This window comes from Balaenoptera musculus, chromosome 11 (genome assembly GCF_009873245.2).
Source record: "Balaenoptera musculus isolate JJ_BM4_2016_0621 chromosome 11, mBalMus1.pri.v3, whole genome shotgun sequence".
NCBI lineage: Eukaryota > Metazoa > Chordata > Mammalia > Artiodactyla > Balaenopteridae > Balaenoptera > Balaenoptera musculus.
Window position 1 is genome coordinate 35,484,752 of NC_045795.1, and position 22,851 is coordinate 35,507,602.

The window sequence follows — 22,851 nt, forward strand, 5'->3', positions numbered from 1 at the left end:
TGAGACACGATGGCCTCAGGAGGACCATTAGGTCTCTGAGGGGGTCCCTGCCCCTGACTTGCTGCTCTCCATGGAAAAAAAAAAAAAAAAAGGCTGGGCGGGGGGTGGCAGGACTGTTTGCACTCCCGGTACTTAGTGCAGCCAAGCTGAGCTGCACTGTTCAAACAGACTCCCCAGCCTCTGGACACCTGTGCCGAGGAGGGCGAGGCAGGCAGGAGGCTGGGCACAGGTCCCTGGGCGCATCCCTCCTCTGAACCCACAGCCAGTCCCACGGTCCTGGCAGCGTCCTGGGCACGCCATGCCCCGCACCAGGCTCTGCAGCTGCTGGGGCGGCCAGGTGCTGCCCCTGCTGCTGGCCTACGTCTGCTACCTGCTGCTCGGCGCCACCATCTTCCAGCTGCTGGAGAAACAGGCGGAGGCTCAGTCCAGGGACCAGTTTCAGTTTGAGAAGCTGCGCTTCTTGGAGAACTACACCTGCCTGGACCAGCAGGCCGTGGAGCAGTTTGTGCAGGTGAAGGGAAGATGCTGGTGTGGGCCGGTGGGCAGAAGAGGGGTCTCGTTGCAGGTCCAGAGCCATCACTTATGGCTGAGGCCCTGTTTGGAAGCAGGGTGTGGTGGGAACAGAGAGCCAGATGAGACCTAGTGCCGGATTCTGGCCCTAGGTCTACAACCGGATTGCTGTGTGACATTGGGCAAGTCACTTAACCTCTCTGGTCCTCTTCTAGGCGAGAAGAATAATCTTATATGCTGCAGACATTTGACAGCTGATTAAAAGCGCTTTCTAAGCTGCCACTTGCTGCATAAATGTGAACTGTGTGTCAGTGCCATCAACGCTGCACACATTTCTGCCCCGCACACTCCTGCAGCTTCCCCTTCCCCGACTCCGGGGCTGCTGCACCCTCTGCCCTCTCCCCAGCTCACACCCCTGTGCTGACCACACTTGAGCTGGAGACACAGATAAAGGTCAGGAGCAGCCGCCACGCCTGCCGTGGAGCCGGGCTTGATGAGCAGCAACTGGGGTGACTGAGCTACGGTGCCCCCCGGGCCTCTCTCTGGTGGCAGAGTGGGTCACTCCTGCTCGGGCCTCTCTGTACAAACTCTGGGGCCCCAGCACCCTCTCTCCCAGAAACCAGGCAAAACCAGGGTGTTGTGAGGGGAAGGTGAATGCACTGGAGACCAGGGGGTTGACTGCTCCCACCCACCGCAAAGGAACTAGCCAGCTGCGGAATCATCACAATAGCTGGCATTTATTGAGTATTTACGACGTGCCCAAAACAGCAGGGAGCAGGGTCATCACGATGGGATCAGATGAGTCCTGATCCATCGCCTGGGGCCCAGTGTTTTACATGTGTTTCCTCATAATTATAGTACCTATCTCTACCACTGTCTCCAGTTTGTAGGTGGGAACTGGGGCACAAAGAGCTCGAGTACGTTGGCCAAAGCTACATAGTTAGTGGTAGAGGCAGAATTCGCACCCAAGCTTGGCTGCTCTTCAACACAAAAATTAGCATAAGTGCAGGGGGCAGGATACCGCCTAGAGCAGCAGTTCTCAAAGTGTGGCCCCCGGACCAGCAGCATCGGGACCACCTGGGAACTGGTTACAAATGCCACCGATCACTCCCCACCGCAGACCTACTGAATCAGGAACTCGGGGGCGGGGGCAACAGGCTGTGTGTTAACAAGCCCTTCCGGCCACACTGATGCCACCTCAAGATGGAGAACAGCTGGCCTAGGAGACGAGAGGTGGGCTGGCCTAGGAGATGAGAGAACGCTCCAGAGCTGTGAGAGGCCTGTCCAGGCCCTATTCTCCCAGGAAATGAGGCTTCCGGCCTCTGGCTTCACTTCCTTGCTCCCCAGCAGCAGAGGGCTGGGACCACAGCACCCCTATCGGGGCTGGGAAGGATTCAGGAGCCTCCCAAGACCCAGGGGGTAAGGCAGAGGCCTTGGAGGCCCTGGAACCACCTCCACACTCAGCCCCAGGTTAGAGGTGAAACCCAGGAGCCAGAGAGCAGGGGAAGGATTCATAGCTGGGGCCTAATTAGAGACACAGGCTGGACCGCAGCCCCGAGGGAGGTGCCACTGATTAACAAGCCCCAGGTCTCCCCAGAGGTCCTCAGCCCCCTTGGGAGGGACCCTCACTTGCCAGGGTATGTCTAGCTGAGAGGCAGAAGAATGCTAGGATAAGATTCCCAGAGGGGAATTCTCTGTCGGCCCAGTGGTTAGGACACGCACTTCCACTTCAGGGAGTGTGGGTTCCATCCTGGACCAGGGAACTGGGGAACTAAGATCTCGCAAGCCGCACGGCATGGCCAAAAAAAAGGAAAAAAAAAAAAAAAAAGATTCCCAAAGAACACAGATTACAGTTGCCCCTCGGTTTCTGCACGGGATTGCTTCCTGGAGCCCCGTGGACGCTCAAGTACCTGACAGCCAGCCCGCTGTATCCGCGGATGTGAACCTCGCAGGTGTGGACCCCATGGATATGGAGGGCCAGCTGTACTGTTCAGATGTCAAGAAGGAAGAAAGCTATAAACAGTAGTAAAAACAGCATTGAAGACCGACACCATGAGGAAACAAGGCCTTGCCCAAGGTCCGGGGACTCACGTCTGCCTTTCTCACCACGTGCGGATTCTTAGAGAAGAATGCACGGTCCGCATTGGGCGCCCCACGCCCAGTGCCCTCGCCGACATCGCAGCCCCTCCTGGGCAGAATGGAGACCCTCAGGCTGGAGTACGGGACAGCTGGGTCTAGGGCAAGTGCTGCTCCCACGTGTGAGGGTCTCTGGGGAGCGGGTGTGTTCTGGAATGTTCAGTCCTGGCCTCTCTGGGTGTGTGGGAAAGAGAGGGAGGCCAAAGTTCACATGGGAAGAGGCCAGTTCTGCCAAAGTGAAGAGAAGCAGACAGCCTGTGTCAGGACACCCAGACTGGCCTGGCCCTCAGGGGTCATCCCACCCCGGCAGAGCTCACTCACCCAGCCAGTGGGGAAACGGTTCCCACAGGAACTGGAGGCTGGAGCTTGCCCTCCCCCACTGCCTCCTTCCTGCCTTTAGGGCCTCTATCAGGTGGCGAGGCTGCACTGCTGCCCTGGGACAATTCACAGGGGAGGGGGAGGGGGAGCAGATGGGCGAGGGAGTCCTGCCCACCTCCAAGAGGGCTGGGCCTGGGGACAGAGGGGCTTAGGCTTGAGCCTGTGGGGTTCTGGTTCTGTAAACAGCAGCATGCACACACGTGCAACATACAGCACTCATGCACATGCCACATGTATACAACACACCATACATATACACCACCAACACACACACACACACACACACACACACACCCCTAGAGGACCTTTGCCCTGGCCTCTGATGGAATTTCTCTGGCAGGTCTGGGCTGGGACTCACTAGGGGGCAGCAAAGAGCAAGGCTGCCAGCTCACCTGGAAGCTCAGAGAGCGCCGGGTTCTCTGTCCGGAATCATCAGCCCCATGGGAGGGCAGCCCCATGGCTTTCCCGTGGTCCTGAACCTCAAGTTCCCAAGTAAGCCGTTCCAGGAACATCCAACCTGAAATTTTCCCATTGTTCTGACCACCCATGGGGTCTCACCCTCTTGGCTGTAGGTGGCATCTCCCACCTGCACCCCACTCCGTAAGCTCCCTGTGCCTCCTTGGGCCCTTTCCCCTCCACCAGCCACACTGACAGCCCATCTCACTCAGCCCTGGCCAGTGGGGCAGGCAGTGAATTTGGACTTCAATGACCTTGGGCAAGTCAGCCACTCTGAGCCTTAGTTTCCTCTTCCATGAAATGGGAATGTGACTAAGAACATCACCAGGTGAGACAACACAGGAGCACTCTGCAGAGAGCTTGGCCACCAGCCGGTGCCGTCAGCTCCCCTCATCCTCCCACCCCATGCCACCCCCCCAACAGGTCATCATGGAAGCCTGGGTGAAGGGCGTGAACCCCAAAGGCAACTCCACCAACCCCAGCAACTGGGACTTCGGCAGCAGTTTCTTCTTTGCAGGCACGGTCGTCACCACCATAGGTAAAGGGTCAGGGTGGGGAAGGGCACCCCCAGTGCCCTTGCTGAAGTTTGGGTTCCCCAAAAGCAGGTGCTGGGACTAGGATGTGGTTTATCTAGGAGACAATTCCGGGAAGCAGGACAAGTGGGAAAGTGAGACAGGAAAAGGCAACGAAGTTTGCAATAATGAGCCGGGGACTGGTTAGGGCGACTGGGTTCACCAGTGCTGGAGACCCTCTGAGAAGCTAAGGAGAGCCCTGCCAGGGGTGAGGAAGCAGGCATATTTATCTACCAACTCCTGCCCCTGCTGGTTGAGGGCTGAACCCGGATGTATTAATTTTCCTGTATTTTGGACCTGCCCAAAGGTCTCTCAGGTAGAGAGAAGCAGGGACTTGGGGTAGGGAGTCCTCTGCGTGTACAGCAGCTTTCCACCCAGCTGCAGGTGCTATCCCAGTGTCCCAAGGGGACGACAGGGCATGGTCAAGCATCTGCTCTACCCCCTCAGCCAGAAAACCCACACCACCTCCCACAAGGAAACCCCAGACCCCACTAACCCCGGTCTCCATATCCATTCAATTAAGTCCAGTTCCACACACCTTCCTTGAACTCAGGTGACATTCAAAGCAGATAGAGTGGAGGTAGGAGAGTATGAACTTGGATCAGACCCAAGCTTGGCTCTCAAGGAGCTTCTGATCCAATAAAGAAGGATAAGATAAGCACACCAAAATCAAGAGCACAGGGCAAAGTAGAATATTAGATAGGAATGACACAAAGCACTGTGGGAGATCACACCTAGTAGGGAGGAAGAGAGTGGCAGTCAGGAGGGCTTCCTAGAGGCAGTGTTTTTGGAGATGGGCCTTCAAAGACAAGCAGGATTCTTACAAATAGAGATCATTCTAGAAGAGGTTGAGAAGGGTGTTCACGGGAACAGAGGGGTTTCCCCTCACCACGCCCCGACCCCCAGTGGTGGTGGGAAACCAACCTCTGCCAGAGTCTGTCAGGGAGGCAGTTCTGAACTCTTCCTTCCCCGTATTTGCACACCCTCCTCCCCCTGCAGGATACGGGAACCTGGCGCCCAGCACGGAGGCAGGCCAGGTCTTCTGTGTCTTCTATGCTCTGGTGGGCATCCCGCTTAACGTGGTCTTCCTCAACCACCTGGGCACAGGGCTGCATGCCCACCTGACCACACTGGAGAGGTGGGAGGACCAGCCCAGGCGCTCCCAGGTAGGGCCCCTCCCTCCCCACAGCCCCGCTGGGACAGAGTCTGTTGCAGGTGGAGTCCTCCAGAAGCTGACACTGAGACAAGAGTTTGGCTAGCATGGTATTAGGGGTCAACACCTATGGAAGAAAAGGACTGGGCAGAAGGAGAAGTTAAATTGTGTTGCAGGCTGGACAAAGCCTTGGTCCACCCCTCGAGGAGCTCGGCATGTGCCGGCCGCCCCAGCTGTCCCGCAGTGGGAGCTGACATGGCCAGGACTCTGCCCTGGCCTCAGTCAGGCACTGGGAAAGTGTGCCCTTGGGCCAGGCTGAAATACACCCTGAGGGAGCTGCCGGCTGGAGGCCACCTGCCAGTGGCTTGGCAAGGTCTTCTTTGAAGGGGGATCCATCTGGGTGGCACAGAACTCCAAAAGCAAACTCCACGCCACCCTGAGCACCACCAGTGCCCACCTGACATCTGGCCCCTTGCAAAGCTAGGCACGCTAAGAAAGCAGGGGTGCAGAGGAATCTGGGACAGTTCAATGACCGTCCTCCGTCCCAGATCTGAGTTCCCTGGGGGCCTGTACATGTGGACCCCGCACCTGAAGGAGTCTCCAACTTGACCCACCAACACAATCCCTCTGACCGAATCTTTCCCTGGCCTGGGCAAGATAACACACACAGAGATACAACCCCCATCCCAGAGGTCTGCAGGGCAGGACAGGGCAGGGAGCTGGCTATGGCCCAGCCCACTTCCTGATTTGCCCCAGAACCCCGCCCCCCCCACTTTACAATCCTGGGCCTTCCAAGTGGACTCAGAGACAGACTCCTGCCCTTCCAGCTACTGCAGACCCTGGGCCTGGCCTTGTTCCTGGCCCTGGGGACGCTGCTCGTTCTCATCTTCCCGCCCATGGTCTTCAGCCACGTGGAGGGCTGGAGCTTCTGCGAGGGCTTCTACTTCGCCTTCATCACCCTCAGCACCATCGGCTTCGGGGACTATGTCGTCGGTGAGAAAGAGGCAGTCACAGATCTCAGGGTGGGGGGCCACTGGGATTCGGGGGATGGGGAGATGTCCGCAGTGGGTAACTACTGAGGACCAGAGAGCCCCTGGTTATTCAGGGGAGACAAATACTTTGTGAGGTTGCTGTGAATTCTCACAACATCCTCAGAAATCGCTGGTCTAGGACCCAGCACCCTTTCCCCCAGGGACCTCCACTGTTGATCCTTGTTATGGGGAGGCTGGTGGGAGCCCCTATGGAACGTGGGGGGGTGGCTGTGCCCTCAGACCCCTGGCATTTATCATGTCCCCCTTCCCTGCCAGGCACGGACCCCAGCAAGCATTACATCTCTGTGTACCGGAGCCTGGCAGCCATCTGGATCCTCCTGGGCCTGGCATGGCTGGCACTGGTCCTCCCACTGGGCCCCCTGCTTCTGCACAGGTGCTCCCAGCTCTGGCTGCTCAGCAGAGGCCTCAAGGAAAGGGGAGCCCCCGAGACTAATGGGCTCCCTAGACCTCAGAAGATTCCCATCTCTGCATGAGGCCCCCCAGTGGCCACAGAAGCCCCTCCCAGCATCCCCAGTCACCCCATATGCCCCCTGGATTTCCTGCCACACCTCCTCCTCTGCCAACCCACTCACTTCCCAGCCAGAGCTGGTCTCGGGGGCTCTCCGGACAGAGAAAGGAGACAGGAGCATCCAAGAAAGTAACAGAAAGGAGAGGTAGAGACAGGATGGGAGACGGATGTGTGTGGTGCAAGATGTGCGCAGTTGTCCCAGAGCCCCTCCCTCAAAAGTGACCCGAAAAAGTTGAATCTAGACATGGATCACCGTGGCCAAATCTCCACTGCCCTCCCTGCATCCTCCTCCCAGGAGACCTCATTCACAACAGCAAACACAGGGCGACTTTATTTGTGCCTCATTTGATACGTGCACAGTGTGCTGTCAGGCCCCCACTGTGTGTCAGGCACTGGGCCAGGCTCTGGGGCAACAACAGTGAATGTTCCTGCCCTCCAAACGGAAGGACTACACAAGCAGAGAGGCAGCCCTGACCCAGTGGCCAAAACCCCATGACGAGGGACAGATCTGGGTATGACGAGTGCCCATGGGACCAGCTGGCAGGGAGGGTCGAGGATGGGAGAGGGCCAGGCAGGGACTTTGGAGCCATCTTCATGCAAATAGGACGTCTGCCCTCAGGAAGCTGCCAGCCGGAGGGGTAGGCAAGCTGCTCTAAGCCTGCCAGTTCCCCTTGCCTACAGGTCTAGAGCTGTCCGTGAACAAGGCCTGGGCACGCTTGGGTGTCCCGCCCACTTTCCTGGGCATGGCCTCCCTTGAACCCCTCAGGGCACCCTTTGACCTCATCACCCCTTCTGCGCTCTTAAGGGCCTTTCCAAACACTCCCTGGGAAAACACCAGCCAGCTGATCCCAGGAGATTTCCAGGAAATGACCTGCGTGGAGGCCCAGCATCCCCTGGGAATACCCTGTGCATCCTGGCCTCTCTCCTGCCAGATTGTGACATCTCTGGCCAGAAGGAAAGGAGAGATTTACACCAGTCCATCTCAAGGCCCAACTTCACCAAGGACTGCAAACCTCTCTCAGCAGGACAGGCCCATAAGTGGCTGGGGACCTCTGGACAGGACTGAGACAAGGCTGTGAAGCAGAGGAGGCTCCGGTGGGACACCCAGGGAAGGATCTACAGCAGCAAGAGACCCAGGTTACACCCAGGACTTCCTAAGACAGAGGAGAGGACTGAGAAACTGAGGACCAGGACTCTTTACATACCCTGGACCCTTCCTCCATCCTGGGTGGAGGAGGGAGCGAGGGGGCCTCTTCAGAAGCAGGGAATGGACCAGCCCACTGGTCAAGGCCCCTCTTGCCTCCCAAGTTCATGGGCAAGTGGTGATCGGCTGGAGCCCCTCATCTTCGGGTACATAAAGGAAAGGATGGTGATGGGAGAGACCCAGGGAGGACCTGACAGGCAGCAAGTCCGTGGCAATAGTCCCAGGGCCCCAGGACAATAAACTTCGCTTCCACTTTCTCTTCACCCTGTGTGCGGTCTGCAGGAGTCCCTCCCACTGTTTGCTACAGGACGCTGGGAGGCTCTGGGCCCCTTCTCTCCCAGCGCCTGCGGTCACCCAGCAGCCCTCCCCTTTTCCCTGAGCTAGGCCTGCCTGGGGGTGGGCACTCTACACACATTCGAGGCGGGGCCAGATGCCCACAGCTGGGCCTCTTTTTGTCCCTGGGATTGGATCCCGGTGGGGGTGGGGCAGGGCTGTCCCATTCCCCAGCACGCCTCCTCTGCTGAGAAAACTGGGCACAGGCAGGCTCTGGCTAAAGAAGGGACCAGCCCAGCTCCTTCCTAGCCCTTCCTTTCCGCCTCAGTCCTGGTCCATGGCTCCCGGCTTCGCCCTCCCTGCCTCTCTCGCTGAGTGCAGGCGGAGAGCCAGGGAGGCGCCCGAGGGCAGGGTCTGGGGCTGCGCGATGCCGGGCACATTGCTCCTGCTGCTTGCCTACCTGACTTACCTGGTACTGGGCGCCGGCGTGTTCTGGCTGCTGGAGAGCCCCGCGGCGCACGATTCCAGCGAGAGATTCCAGCACGACAAGTGGGCGCTGCTGCGGAACTTCACCTGTCTGGATGGCCCGGCGCTGGACTCGCTGATCCGGGTCAGGGGCGAGCGGGGCGGCCCGGGCGCGCGGTGGGGCGTAGGGGGGTGGCTGGCGCAGCGGAGCGCGGGGTGCACAGGCATGCGGCGAGAGGGCATGCACCGGCTCCGGTCAGGGCAAAGCCGGGAGCACTTCTCCAAAAGAAAGTGGAGGGCACAGACGCGGGGACGACCGGAGGCACGCGTTGCCGAGTAGGGACCCCAGAACTGGGCTGGACCCCGATGGAAAGAGCCCAGCTCCGGCGAGAGCAATGCGCAGCGCGGCGCCGTGAGTCCCCGGTTCGGGGCGAGAGGGCGTGACCCTCCCTGTGCAGAGAGTTGCGTGGCGCACACACCCGAATCTGGGGACGAGGACGACAAGGGGCGCACTAACGGGGTCCAGAGATGGCGGGGCCGACCGGGTATGGGCGGCGTAGGGTCAGAGCGCGGACCGCGCGGCGCTGTGTCGAGGTCGGACCGCGGGCGAAGGGCGAAAGGGCACCCTTGGCCCCTTCCACTGGAGACCCAGGTGCAAATTTGAGAATTGGGGGCGAGGACGGCAGAGAGCGCTGGGCGTTGTCTAAGGATGAGCAAGCCCGACAGCACCACGGTTGGAGTCTGGGAGGAAAGGGGTGCAGGGCACCCTTCTTTCCCCCCCGCACCGTGGCTAAGTGGAATGGGGCCAAGGTGCACGTGCCAGCGTCCGGGGACTCGAAATGCGCAGACCCGGGTCCGAGAGAAAGAGCGCAGCAGACACAGGGGCGTTCCGCGGCTGAACCCGGTTTTCTCCGAGTCTTAGGGCTGGGGGGTGGGGGGCGGTGGACGCGCCGCCCCAACCGCGGAGGCGCCCCAACCGCGGAGGCCCGGAGGGGCTGAAGGGGGCGGCGGGTGGGAGGATGCAGAGGTCACGGAGGACAGAGACTGCTGAGGGGGTGGGGGAGACCCAGCGGGGCCTGGGTAGGAGGACGGGCAGGCGAGGGTCCTTCCGGGCAGGGCCTCACAGATGGACGGAGTTCTCCTTCAACTCTGGGCAGGCGACGAGGGACGGGGCGCTGCTCGGATTTGGCGGAAGCATCAACGTCCCGTACCGTGGCTTGGTCAGCGGGTGTAGATAGCTGCGCCCCGAGCCCGACATCCCCACCCTGCAGTCCCGGTGCCTCCTCTGGCGAGGAGGGCAAGGCCTGTGTTCCAGAGTCGCCAGCCCAAAGCTAGTCCCCAGAAGGTAGCAGGGAAGTGTGTCGGGTGGGAAGGGACGGGGGCACTGGATAAGAGGTAGAGTCCTGAGCCCTGGGACTGGGCCGCTGTGGCCGGGCCTGGAGCTGGACAGGGAAAGGACTATCTCTGTTAAGAATCTGATGTGACACCTCCACCTCCTACATCTCAACTTCTACAAATACAGCCCGACTGCCTAGTCCTGGGGGCTGCATGACACGCCCCTTGAAAAGGTGGTGAACTTCAATTACCAGCAGCCTGGGCCCAAGGAACGTGACAATGATGGCAACGGGAATGATAGTAAATGCTTCTGTGTGGCACTTACTGTGTGTCAGGCACTGTTCCTACTGTATTAACTCGGTTCATCCCCACCTACCTCACAGGTAGGTGCCATTATTATCATCCCCATTTTAGAGATGGAGAAACTGAGGCTCAGAGAGGTTAAACACAAATGCACAGGTTCATAGCCAGGGCACTGGGGCTGTCAACCATGAGTACTGCCTCAGTGCAGATCTGTGTATGTGGGTGTTTCCCAAGGATCCCTGGGGGGCTCTCATCTCTTCCTCTCCACGCCCTCCTGCTCCACCCCCACTTCACGTCCTTCCTCAACCCCCTGTGGATTCCTCTATCCCCAGGAGTAGGGATGTGGTGTCTCCAACCCAGATCTACCCCCTGAGTGCAGACATGTGCGTGCAACTTCCTAGCGGCCCTCAAATTCCCGCAGGGAAAAGAGCAAGCAGTTCTCCTCCTCCCAGCCCTGTTCCTCCACCTGTTCTAAATCTCTGTCCTTGGCCTCACCTCCACACACCTTCACAGAGTTCTTAGATGCTTCTCTCACTACCCACACCAAATAAGGCCAGAGCCCTGGGCTTCTGAATATCTTCTCTCTGTGCCTTCTGGACCACTCTGTGCCAGGATGCAGCCCAGGCCCTCTCCATCACTCACCCCTGCAGGATGCTCTCCCCTTCCCAGCTGCCAGCATCTTCTATGCTGCCAGTTGCCACAGAGCACACATACCTGAGCTTGCCTCCCCTTTGCTCAGTGACCTTGAGGGAGGCCTGCCACTCCATCCCTGGCATGGCAGAGCCAAGCATGGCCTGGCTGCCAACTACCTTTCAGTCTCCCTATTCTACATCCCAGACGCAGTCCTCCCTCCCAGTCTTTGCTCCTGCGGCCCCATTTACCTAAACGTCCTTCCACCAGGAACAGTCCTATCCGACCCTCAAGGAAGGCCCAACTAAAGCATCACCCCCTCCATGAAGCCTTCTGCCCCTACCGCCATCAGAATGCACACTTTCCCTATCTGTATTGCAACAGCATTATATTTGTGGTAATGATGATAGCAACTGCTAACCTTTCCCATGTTCCATGTTCCAGACTGTTCTAAGTCTTTACACCTAATACCTCATTTAACCCTCAACGACTAGATGAAGTGGGTGCGATTAGTACTCCCATTTTACAGAGAAGGGGACTGAGGAACAGAGAAGTTGGATATCTTACCCAGGATCATGCAGCTGCACTGCCTGTGTGCCTAAAGCTGCGTGGACGGCACTGTATCAAAGTTAGTTAAGGTTTTGGCTCTGTCCTGCTGAAGACTGAGGTCATGTCTCCTTTATCTTCAGGTCCCCTAATACACCACATGCTGGGACCGACCAGGGCTTGTTGCAAGAACAGGAGTGAGCAGGGGAGAGAACAAATGGGGTTCTTCCGGCCAGTGAGATATCCTGGGCTGACCTGGGTTCTGGGGTGAAGAGAGGGGAAGGAGCTGTCCCCATGGTCCCTGCCCCTGGGGAGCCCCTGGTTGGAGGGAAAGAGGCTCCTAGCCCCGGACAGGCTGGGATCATTGTCATGAGTGTGTGTGTGTCTGTGTGTCTGTGTGTCTGTGTGTCTGTGTGTGTGTTTGGGTGCAGGGACCCCATCGCCCCACAGAGCCTGGTGGTCACTACAGCCTCTCCCCCAGGGCATCATCCAAGCCTACCAAAATGGGGACATCGTCCTCGACAACACCACCAGCATGGGGCGCTGGGAGTTTGTGGGCTCCTTCTTTTTCTCCGTGTCCACCATCACCACCATCGGTAAGAGCAGGATGGGGCCGGGGGAGGGGGGGTGGGCTGGGGAGGGTGGCCTCCCCTGAGGGACAGGGCACCAGTTACTTTCGGAGGGGTTACTAGGGCCTCCTGACTCTGAGCGTAAACAGACGCAGCAGTGTGGGCACCGCCTGGGAGCAGAACCCTGGGCTCACTGAAGATGTGCTGAATCGGCTTCTGCATTGCACCCAGGTCCCCAGGAGGTTTGTGAAATGCTGCTCTGGGGACTTCTGCCTCACACAGCCTTTCAGGCAGCTGAGGGTCCCCCGGGTAGCAGTAAAGACGCTGCTGGGCACTGTAAGTGTCCTGGTCTGCTCAGCCAAGCCCACCCAGCACTCAGCCTGGGATAGGGAGTGGTGAAGGCAGAGGGGAGGTAAGGGAAAGTTGGGGAGGAAGAAGGGGCAGAAATCCAAAAAGAGCCTTTTGACCCCCTGTTCGCAGCCTTGGGGAAGGTGGCCCTTCCCACCTCTCCACAGCTCACTAAGGCACCCCCTTGCCCCCATCACCATCCTCTCCAATGCCTTTCCTCCCTCACACACATGGACCCCTGGGCTAGATCTCCCTCCCCCATCTCTAGGCCTGTCCTCAGGAGAGCAGAGGTGGAACTTGTCCTGGGTGGGTGCCTGGGGGCTGTTGTTTGGGGAAGAAGAGTGGCCTAGATCCCTCCGGCTCTGACACCCAGGAAATAACTCCAGAGGGGCTGCCCCATCACCCCGCCTGGGCGCCCGGCCCGAGCGCCTGCATGACACCAGACTCACCACCAGGTGGCGGGCGGACACCACTGGTGGCTACCACCTCCGGCCAGCATCCACGCCCCAGGAAACTCCCAGTCGCTTCCTCCCCAGAGTGGAGCCAGGCAGATGCACCCAGAGGACTCTCCCTGTGGCTTTAAATAATACTTCTTGGAAGCAGATCTCAGGCTGCCGGGGGCTTGGGCAGTCCTCCACCTTGAAGCAAGCATGCTTGGGAGGCCCCTCGACTCCATGGGCCCTGCGCCCCGGAAGGTTGGGGCAGGATGGTGTTTATTCACCCTTACACCCCCAGGTCTAGTACAAGGCCCGGCATACAGTGGGTGCTCAACAAATGCTGACATAACGAATTCCAAAAATACCCATTCTACCACCATTCATTGAGCTCCAGAGCAGGAGGGGATGTTGATGCACAGTCACTGTGGGCCATGTCTCCCAGATGTGCGGGGGTCTCTCATCTCTGAACCCCACACCCCCTACACCCTCTGCCCTGGGCCCATGACTTCGGCCCACCTAATTCCGAGTTTCGCAGCCTCTCTCTTCCCAGCTCTACCATTCCTAATGTGGACTTTGTCCCTGTCTCTTCTCTCCACTCAGTGCTGCCCTAAAGCTGTCTGGGCCGGCTCTGAGGGGGAGGAGGGCCGGGGAAGGGGTCTCCACCCTACCCCACACGCCTGGTCTACGTACCAGGCACCGTAAGGAGCACTTTTATACTTGAGATCTCATTTTGTCCATATGGTCCAACCTTCAAGGATAAGGCTTCTTCTTCTTCTCACGGATGAGGAAGCTGAGACAAAGAAGTTGCACAACTTCCTCAAGATCATGTAGCTAGTAAGCCACAGGGTTGGAGTTCAAAACCCAGCTGGAGGCCATCCTTGCCCTTTCCAACAGCACCTACCCTTAGGGTGGGAATTCTAAATGGCAGGAGAAAAGAGACAGCCATTCAGAGATGGACAATAGGGAAGTTCATGATTCTGATTCCGACCACACACATACTCACACGGACACACACACACGGAGAAAATGCAGACAAAGGAGGGGGAGAGGGGAGATGGGAGACCGGGTACGTGTGGGACAGTCCACGAGGGAAGGAAGGGGTCCTGAGAGGCACAGCAGCGGGCTGCCCCCTTGGCACCCCTGTTACCCTAGGACCAGCACCCTGGGAGGGCTGTACTTTCCAAGCCCTAGAATGAAACAGGGTCTGACAGGCACACAGATACTTCTGGGCCAGCAGGATGGGCCTGAGCCCTGAAATCATTTATCATCTATAAAACCCATCACCAACTTGCTCATTTATTCACTCAGCTACCCATCCATTCATTCAACAAAAAGACTGAGTCCCTAGTATGGTCCAGATAGTTCTAGGTGCTGGAGATACAGTGATGAGCAAAGCCGGCAAGTCCCTGCTGCCCATGGGGGGGCTGATATCCCATGGTGAAGGAACGCATGAGAAACTAACAGATCTATCCTGAAGGAAGTGGCTGGAGGCTCTGCAGGCTCCCGCACCCCTCTCCCGCATCCCTCTGCCCACCCAGGGAGGGAGGAAAGGAAGCGAGGGCAGACGGGATTCTCACACTTCGTGGTGTGAGCTCATGCACACGGCCCCTCCTAGAGCTTCGGTTTTCCAGTCTGTCAATCTGGGCATAGTCTGCACTGGGAAGGGTGGCTGAGGCTGGACTGAGGGAGCAAGTATAGCGCCCTGCGTGGGAAGGGAAGGCCATGATACATACCAGCTGCCATGTCCGTAGCGGGTTAGGAACGGGGGCCCCTGAAGGTGGAAAGGCCCCCTGAAGTGTCCCCCTCTGGCCTCAGGCTATGGCAACCTGAGCCCCCGCACGATGGGCTCCCGCCTCTTCTGCATCCTCTTTGCTCTCGTGGGGATCCCGCTCAACCTCGTGGTGCTCAACCGACTGGGGTATCTCATGCAGCAGGGGGTGCACAGCTGCGCCCGCGTGCTGGGGGGCACCTGGAAGGTGAGGGGGCTGCGGGAACAGGGGCGAAGGACGGGTCACTTCTAGAATGGGGGGCTGTGGAGGGAATCGGGGCCATGGATGGCCAGGTTGTCACTACCCGGAGGGAGAGTCTCTGGTAGAAAATGATGGCCGTGGTGGATAAAAGGGTTCATTGGTGGGAGCAAGGGATCCTTCTGGGAATCGGGGTTGCTGGTGGGAGTGTGGTGGGGTTGGGGTCACTGCCCAGAACGGGGGTCTTCAGTAATAAAGGGGCATCAGTGGGGAGACACAGTGGGACCTGGAGCTAGCCAAGGCCTTGTCCAGGAGCCTGGAGAACTCGCACCAGGTGGAGAGGCCCCAAAGGCAGCCCCCCATCTTACGAGGGTGGCGCCCACCCTGCCGTCGGCTCGGTACCCCCCAGGCTGTCTGCCCCCGGCGCCATGCACTGAGCAGAGGCCTCATGGGGGCTGGGCGCTGCGTGCACCCTCAGGACCCGACCAAGGCCCGGTGGCTGGTGGGCTCCAGCGCTCTCCTGTCCGGCCTCCTGCTTTTCCTGCTGCTGCCCCCGCTGCTCTTCTCCCACGTGGAGGGCTGGAGCTACGTGGAGGGCTTCTACTTCTCCTTCATCACCCTCAGCACCGTGGGCTTCGGCGACTACGTGATTGGTGAGAACCCCCAGCGGGAGGCGGGAGGGGCGCCCTCCACCCATCTGCCCGTAGTCCGCGTCCCTGGGCACCTGCTGCGTGCCAGGCCCTGTAAGGGTTTAGAGGCGCAAAGTCCAGAGGACGCGGGCTTTGGCAGGTTCAACTTGCCTTTGTGGTGTGATAGGGCTAAGGTCACCCAGCTAAAAGTGGAGTTTGAACCCTATGCCTCAGGCTGTGTAAGCCCCACTTCTGGCCGTCCTGAAAAGCCTGAGGATTCCACAGGCGCACCTATTATTCTTAAAGCTCATCAGATAAAGGGGGGCCCTGAGTTCTCTCCCCCGTCCATCGTTGTCCCAGGGTCTCTCCTCCCCACTTCACCCCACCCCACGAAATGCCCCTGGGTTCAGGGCCACGAAGCCCACATCACAGCCCAGGGGGTCTGGCAGAAGAGTCTGGGAGAATCAGAAAATCCCAGCCTCCCCTAACCCCCAAACAATTGGCCTCCAAACTCTGTCAGTAAGAGAGGGCTGTGTGGTCCAGAGGGTCCAATGTGGGGTTTAATCAGTGGTCATCACCCATCGTGGGCAAGTCAAGGGCCCCCGGAAGCGACTGTCCTTGCAAAAAGCTGTGGCAGTTGCCCAGCAGGTGGCAGCAGAGGGACATTCTGCGGGGCGCAGGGGTGGCTGGACCCCCAGCTCAGCCACATCCCCCTTCACTCCCCACCCCTAAAAGGGTCACCAAATGAGCAGTGGCCACTGGCACCACCACACTGGCCTCAAGGGGCTCTGTGCCCTCCTTCAGATCTCTGGCCCTAAAGTGAGAAGGAGGCCCTGCCCTTCTGCTCTCCTTCAGAAACAATCAGAACCCAGCCTGGAATATTGAAATGAGGTCCTACGAAAGTAACAAACAGCTAGCCCATTAAGCAACCCGAGAGTGATGATTGTTACCACATTTTACTGAGGAGGAAGATGAAGCTCAGAGAGGCCAAGACGTTTGCCTGAGATTGCACAGCTAGTAGGATATGACTTCTGATCTGACTCCAGAACTCTTAACCCTTTCCAGACAGCCTCACATATCCCCTCTCTGGGCCTCAGTGTTCCTGTCTATAAAATGAGGGGCTGGGCTAGGTGATGTCTAAGACTCCTCAGTGCTTTCTGGCCTGTGTGCAAAGTCCCCTTCCCTAAACCTCTCCTTCCCCAGGAAGCAAGGTCCGGTGTCAGGGGCATCATGCTGCCCCTTCCTGATATCCTCTGTCTTGGAAGGGAGGCTGTTGCTCTGGAAGAGAATCTTTGAGACAGTTTCCTCCAAGTGGGTCAAGTGGGTCATGCTATCACTCCTACCCTCAGAGAGGAGAGATGTATCTGAGGAGAGCTGAGCCCACCATCCCCAAGGGCCGCATCTGCCCCCCTCAGAGCTCAGAGAATGAGTTTTGGATATGTCCTCTCCTCTCTGTTCCCACTGCCATTTCCCTAGTCTAAGCAGGGCTGTTGCATATGGCTGGTTGTACAGGTTGGGCACTGCACAACCCTAACGGGTTGCTATTCACACAGAGCACGATGAGGATGGCACCCATGGACTGGTACAGCCTCTGTCCTTGTCCTCCCTTGGCTCTTATGACCTTTAAAAATGACAAGTGCTATCATGTCACCTGCCCAGATCCTCTGAAAACCTTCAGTGCTTTCCTGCAACAGCTGCCCCCCTCCACTGACTGCCCTCCACCTTACCCCAGGGCTCAAAGGATGAAACTCAGGATGTGCCCCCAGTGATAGCCCTAAACCCACAAGTCCTTGTTCTCTGAGGGTGCCCAGTGCAAGGAGGGGGGAGGAGAAGAGGGAATGGGACCCCCAACTGCAGTCTCTTTGTGGCCACAGATCACTAGGGCTCCCAAAGTTTGGTCCTAGATGGGAATAGCTGACAGCAGGCTCCCCTAGAAGCTTGCCCGGAGGAACCTTTATGGGGTTACTGAGGACACTCTGTGAGGATATCCAGAGGCCCCACAGCCCCCTGAGGGAAGGCGGGGCAGGGGGAGGAGGGGGCAGGCCTCTCTAGACATGGGCAACCTGGAAATGTGAGGCAAGGCCTCTGCCACCACCGGGGGGGCGGGGGGCGGGGGGGCGGGGGTGGCAGAGGCATCCACACAGCTGCAGGAGTGAGGAGGGCGGTTCAGGGTCCCTGCTACCCCGTGAGCCCCCCTGTGGGGATTGGCAGGGCAGGGAGGCTGGTGTATGAGGCGCAGGGCCCCCAGAGTCCCCTTCCACCAAAACTCTGACTGAGAAGGCCTGGTGTGAACCCACGAGGGCCCTTTAAGTCCGGAGGGACTGCCGGGCAGCCCACTCCCACCGAGTGGCAACAGGCAGAACTGTTCCCTTCACCACATCTCCAGAGATGTGCTACTCACACTTTTCCCTCTGCAGCCATCTCAGTGTCTCGTGACAAGTGACCACATGTACCCTCACTTGCCCTCTGTAGATCACACAGCCCCGGGTTGAGGCTGTTATGGCTGGGCTGGTCGGAAGAGTATTTCATGGTCGCCCATGTCCAGCGTAGAAGGGGAGAGCTCAGGGTGGAGAGGGAGGCAGGGCCCGGTCACATAGAGGGCCTCACAGGCCGAGTCACGGATTTTGGACTCTGTCCTAAGACTAAAGGAAAGCACTTATGGTTTTCAGAGGAGCTGGGCCGGTGACATGATAATACTTGTCATTTTTAAAGGTCATAAGAGTCAAAGGGGGACAAGGACAGAGGCTGCAACAGTCCATGGGTGCCATCCTCATCATGCTCTGTGTGAATGGCAACGATTTAGGGTTGTGCAGTGCCCAGTCTGTACAACCAGCCCCCGACTGCCTCATCTACAGACCCAGAGAGGGGAAAGAAGTTGATTAAGGTCATAGAGCAGGCAAGCCAAGGACAGATCTAGGATAGACTCCCAAGCCAGGGACCCTCATACACGTATGTTCTAGAATCTTCCATAGCTCAGAGGGGACAACCCACCCTCACTTCTTCCCCATGTCTCTCAGCCTTCCTTGTCCTCCAGGGATAGGGCGAAACCCCTTTCTTGGATGGGAATGCTGAGGTCCACCACCTGGACTCTGGGCGTCCACTGTCCTGTGTCAGCAGCCACAGGGCGTGTTGTCTTCACAGTCGCTCCTCTTGGCCCCAACGCCATGGCCAGGACAGCCCCCAGGTCCCAGCCGCATGCTCCTCCCTTGCCTCACAGCCTCCACTTCCCCCAATTGCATTTGCAATTCCGTTGAGCGCCTTGCCAGCTGCCAAGTCTCCTGCCACTTATGATTTCGGCTAAAAAAAATGAAATAAGAGGGGAGAAGAACACCTCCTCCCCTCCGTTGCCAGGAGCAAGTCGAGCTGACGGGCAGCCGGGGCAGAGAGCTGGCTCACGGCTGATCTCATTTGGGACCGCCAGCGGAATGGTGGCCGTGTAACCCAATCAGCCTAATCCAATCCCAGCTCCTGCCAGGCGGTGATGTCGGGCCCAGGGCTGCGGGCTCATCCCCGAGCTGGGGGGCCCAGGAGAGGGGCTCGGGCTGGGGAAGACAGGGAAAAGAGGTTGTGTTGGGGCCAGCAGGGCAGGATAGGGGGTGGACAGAGGGGTGGGTGGTACAGGGAGTTGAGACAGATGACGATGTCAAGGAAGTAAGAGGTCAGATCTCTGCCCTTTGAACAATCCTGATCTGATAAGATAGACCCCCCAGCAGAGGGAAGAACTAAGTGATGGAGTAAGCTCTTGACACAGCTTCTCTAAGCCTCCATCCGTCCCCTCCCTCACTCATTCCTTATCCAGTCCTGACTGTGTTGGGGCACAGTGTGGGGATCCAAAGGCGAGGAAAGCAATCACCTGACTATAGGTCTTACATGCCAGGCACCATCCTGAGCACTTTATGATATGAACCCATATGATAGTCGCAACAGTCCTAGAAGGTGGACACTCTTATTGTCTCCATTTTATAGATGAGGAAGCTGAGGCCCAGAGAGGGTAAGTAACATACAGACTGTGGGAGACAGGGGCCCAGTCTAGTCTCTGGGGAGTAAAGTCTGAGCTGAGATCCGAAGGGTGAGGAAATGAAGAGCGTTCTGAGCTGAGAGGACAGCAAGTACAAAGGCCCAGGGGCAGGAAAGATGATAGATGCAGAAATGGGGGAAAGACCAGGGTGACTAGAGCACAGCACTCAAGGGGGAGAGGCATGCAAAGCGAGGCCGGAGAAGCAGATGGAGGGCATTGGGATGAGAATGTAGGATGAGAATCTTCTTCCTAAAGCTCCTGGAAAGCTCCCTTCCTTCAGACGTGAGAAAACCAAACACAAAAACAGGCCAACCACAGAGCAGGCATTAGAATCTCTTGGAGGGTTTGTCAAAACACAGATTGCTGGGCCCACCCCCAGAGTTTCTGATTCCATAGGTCTGGAGTGGAATCCAGTCATTCACATTTTTCACAAACTCTCAGGGGATGCTAATGCTGCTGGACCCCACTTTGAGGACCACTGGGATAGAGCACAGAGTCCTTCAGAAAGACAAAGAGGAATTTTAGCTTCTAAACCCTAGGAGTTAATCCAGGGAGGCTTCCTAGAATCCAAGGGAGGTGACCACAAGACCAGCAATCTCAACCCAGTCTGGACTTCCCACATTCTGCTCAGACACATCAAGCCATGTATGTCTGTTTCTGTTTTGGGAACATGGCCCTGACTTTCCCAGGTCTCTGTCCTCTGACCTTGCTTCTCCCCCAGGGATGAACCCCTCCCGGAATTACCCTCTGTGGTACAAGAACACAGTGTCTCTGTGGATCCTCTTTGGGATGGCATGGCTGGCCTTGATCATCAAACTGATCCTCTCCCTGCTGGAGGCTCCACGAGGATCGTATCCCTGCTACTGCCACAGCTCTAAGGGGAAATTCAAGCCCCGAAGCTGGAGGCAGGGCCTGGATGGGGAGGCAGATCCCCACTCCCCACAGCCAGGCTGCTATCTGGAGAGACCTGTAATCATGAATTGCCCAGAACCCTCTGTTCAAGTCTCATGCTCTGGAAAGGACAGCTAGCTATATTCCATTTGTTCCACCTTCTTCTTCAGCAGCAAGATCCCTGATTTTAAGCTTGGCATAAGACCGCCCAGACTAAAGTCTACATTTTTTGGTCTTCCTTTAAAGCTAGGTGCAGCTATATGATTAAATTTTGCCCAACAGGATACACAGAGAAGTATTCTGTGTGACTTATTACGGATGTGACTTTCAGTGTGTGTCGGATGCTCCTCTTTACCACGGCCTTCTTCTAGCTGGCTGCAATGCTGATATGGTGGCTGGCGCTCTGGCAGCCATGTTGCACCATGAGGTAGAGGCCATGTTTGAGATTGGTGACACAACAAGATAGAAAGAGCCTGGATTCCTGATGTTTGCAGAGCCACCATAACAAACCTGGACTGAATACCACCAGACTTCATTTATGTAAGAGAGAAATAAATGTCGATCTTATTTAAAACACTATTAATTGGGTTTTTCTGTCACTCATAACCAAATCTAATTCCAATTCCGGATGACACACACACCAGAGACAAAGGCAGCTTCTGAGACTGGAGTATACATAAAGAGAAATCACTCCCTCCCCAGGTGAGTTTGCCCAGGACTGGTGGAGGGAGCGGACTGAGGCTCGCACTGCAGGCCCCCACAACCCCAGAGACCTTCCAGGTAAACTCACTAAAGATTTGCTAATAACTCTCAAGGTTGATACAGCCAGCAGGCAGCTGGTCCCAGTTCAGCTGCTAAATTCGTGCTCTATAACTCACTCACTCACACCACAGAAAAGCCCAGGACAGGCCAGTGGGCTCCACCTGCCTCAACATGCTCCACTGCATTTGAAGGCTCCAACCACAGTTTGCAAAGCCAGGTAGGGTTTGCAGGGGTCACTTCTGTTTGCAGAGCATCTCACCCTAAGCATTTCTGTCTCTCACTCAGGGTTGCCACTAAAGCAGCACATAGCTGTGTGGTCCCCACCTCACCCAGGAACCCAAGCCCAGCCAGGATCCCCTGGCAGTACCAGCCAGCACCTGCAGATCACCTGGGGCAGCTGGGTGCTTGGCCTCAGTGGGCATCTGCAACTCTGCTCCCCTCTGCCATCCTATAGGTAGCATCACAGGGACCTGGGCGGGGGGCCTCCATGTGGCCCCTCCCTGTGACGAACCCCTCAGCCTCAGGGCCCTCCTGGAACTGCGTCTGGGGCAGCCTCTTGGCCAGGGAAGAAGGAAGGGCTGTTACACCACCCAGCTTGTGCCAACTGGCCTGGGTCAAAGTGGACCAAGGCCAGACCCAGGAGCAAACACCAGCGAGTAAACAGCAGGGTCCATGCCCACTTCTTAAGGCCCACAGTCTGGGCAGAGGAAAGTGGAGGTGAGGAAGAGATTGCTGGAGGTCTGGAAGTGGCATCCCTTGTATTGATACTTAGCACACTCCAGAAGGAGGACCTAGCAATTCAAAACTGGGAGAGAGGGAAAGACTGGAGTGCTGGGTTGGCCTCTGTGGTCCCAACTCTGTCTTGCCTTGAACCCCTTTCTCCTCATGCCTAGCCTCTCTAGACAGAGTCCCTCTCTCCCCACCAAGCCCTTCACCCGTGCACACTCCTGCCCCTGCTCGGAATGCCTGCCCCAGAGGGAACTTACAACCTGTGGTGCTGGGGGCGGAGCAGAAGAAGGCTTCTTGATTGGCCAGTTCCTTACAGACGTCTGCTCCACAGCCAATGAGAAGTGTCGCTGGAACTCTAAGTACAGATCCGGAAGTGGGGAGGGGTAGTGGGGAGGGGACACAGGTGAGCAGTGAGGGGTTGTAGAGCGGGAGAAATAGAGTAAGGAAGTCGGGATCTGGGAGAGGCACGAGAACAGAAAAGCCGACCTTAGGACAGAAATCATAGAGCAGAACGGGCAGCGAGGTCTTTCCCACGTGGAGCGATGATGCCACAGTAGGGTCAGCCAGAGAGCTGTGCGCAGTGTGCCGGTAAGGAACCAAGTCATTCATTTCCTCACACAGCCTGGGCCTCCAAGCCCTGGAGGAGGAAGGAAAGGGGCCCCTCAGAGCAGTATACTGTGGTTGTAAAGGGCGCGAGTTTAGAGCCAGCCTGCCTGGCTCACCCACCAGCCCTGTGATCCTGGACAAACCACTTAAAGTTTCTTTGCATCAGTTTTCTCCTCTGAAAAATGGAGATAAGAGCAGAGGTGATCTCCCGGGATTAAACAAGTGACTGTGCAAAGTACCAGAAGAATGTGCGTCAGCCCAGAGGAAGCATGATGTGCATGTCAGCTGCTGGCGGTCCATGGCAGGCCCAGTGGCCGGGGCAGGAGGCGGACACTGTGCAGGCCGGCAGCCAGGTGACAGGCAGCGCCTCTGAT

General features: G+C 57.6%; 2 protein-coding genes across 2 annotated transcripts; both read left to right on the top strand.

Annotated features, from left to right (window-relative positions):
* The first annotated feature begins 298 nt into the window (after window positions 1-298).
* Window positions 299-6,730, top strand: KCNK16 (potassium two pore domain channel subfamily K member 16). Its single transcript, XM_036870499.1, has 5 exons — window positions 299-511; window positions 3,904-4,018; window positions 5,052-5,218; window positions 6,033-6,198; window positions 6,513-6,730. Exons 1-5 carry the CDS (start codon window positions 299-301, stop codon window positions 6,728-6,730), a joined length of 879 nt encoding a protein of 292 aa, XP_036726394.1.
* Window positions 6,731-8,571: 1,841 nt separating this feature from the next.
* On the top strand, window positions 8,572-20,954 carry KCNK17 (potassium two pore domain channel subfamily K member 17). The gene is made up of 5 exons (XM_036869764.1): window positions 8,572-8,852; window positions 12,003-12,117; window positions 14,691-14,851; window positions 15,321-15,495; window positions 20,211-20,954. Exons 1-5 carry the CDS (start codon window positions 8,580-8,582, stop codon window positions 20,516-20,518), a joined length of 1,032 nt encoding a protein of 343 aa, XP_036725659.1. The 5' UTR covers window positions 8,572-8,579; the 3' UTR covers window positions 20,519-20,954.
* Window positions 20,955-22,851: the final 1,897 nt, after the last annotated feature.

Coding starts and splice junctions, on each gene's coding strand:
- KCNK17 (XM_036869764.1), top strand. CDS start 8,580: ATGGCTCCCGGCTTCGCCCTCCCTGCCTCTCTCGCTGAGTGCAGGCGG. Junction 12,118..14,690: donor GTCCACCATCACCACCATCG/GTAAGAGCAGGA, acceptor CTCTGGCCTCAG/GCTATGGCAACCTGAGCCCC. Junction 14,852..15,320: donor TGCTGGGGGGCACCTGGAAG/GTGAGGGGGCTG, acceptor GTGCACCCTCAG/GACCCGACCAAGGCCCGGTG.
- KCNK16 (XM_036870499.1), top strand. CDS start 299: ATGCCCCGCACCAGGCTCTGCAGCTGCTGGGGCGGCCAGGTGCTGCCC. Junction 5,219..6,032: donor ACCAGCCCAGGCGCTCCCAG/GTAGGGCCCCTC, acceptor CTGCCCTTCCAG/CTACTGCAGACCCTGGGCCT. Junction 6,199..6,512: donor CTTCGGGGACTATGTCGTCG/GTGAGAAAGAGG, acceptor CTTCCCTGCCAG/GCACGGACCCCAGCAAGCAT.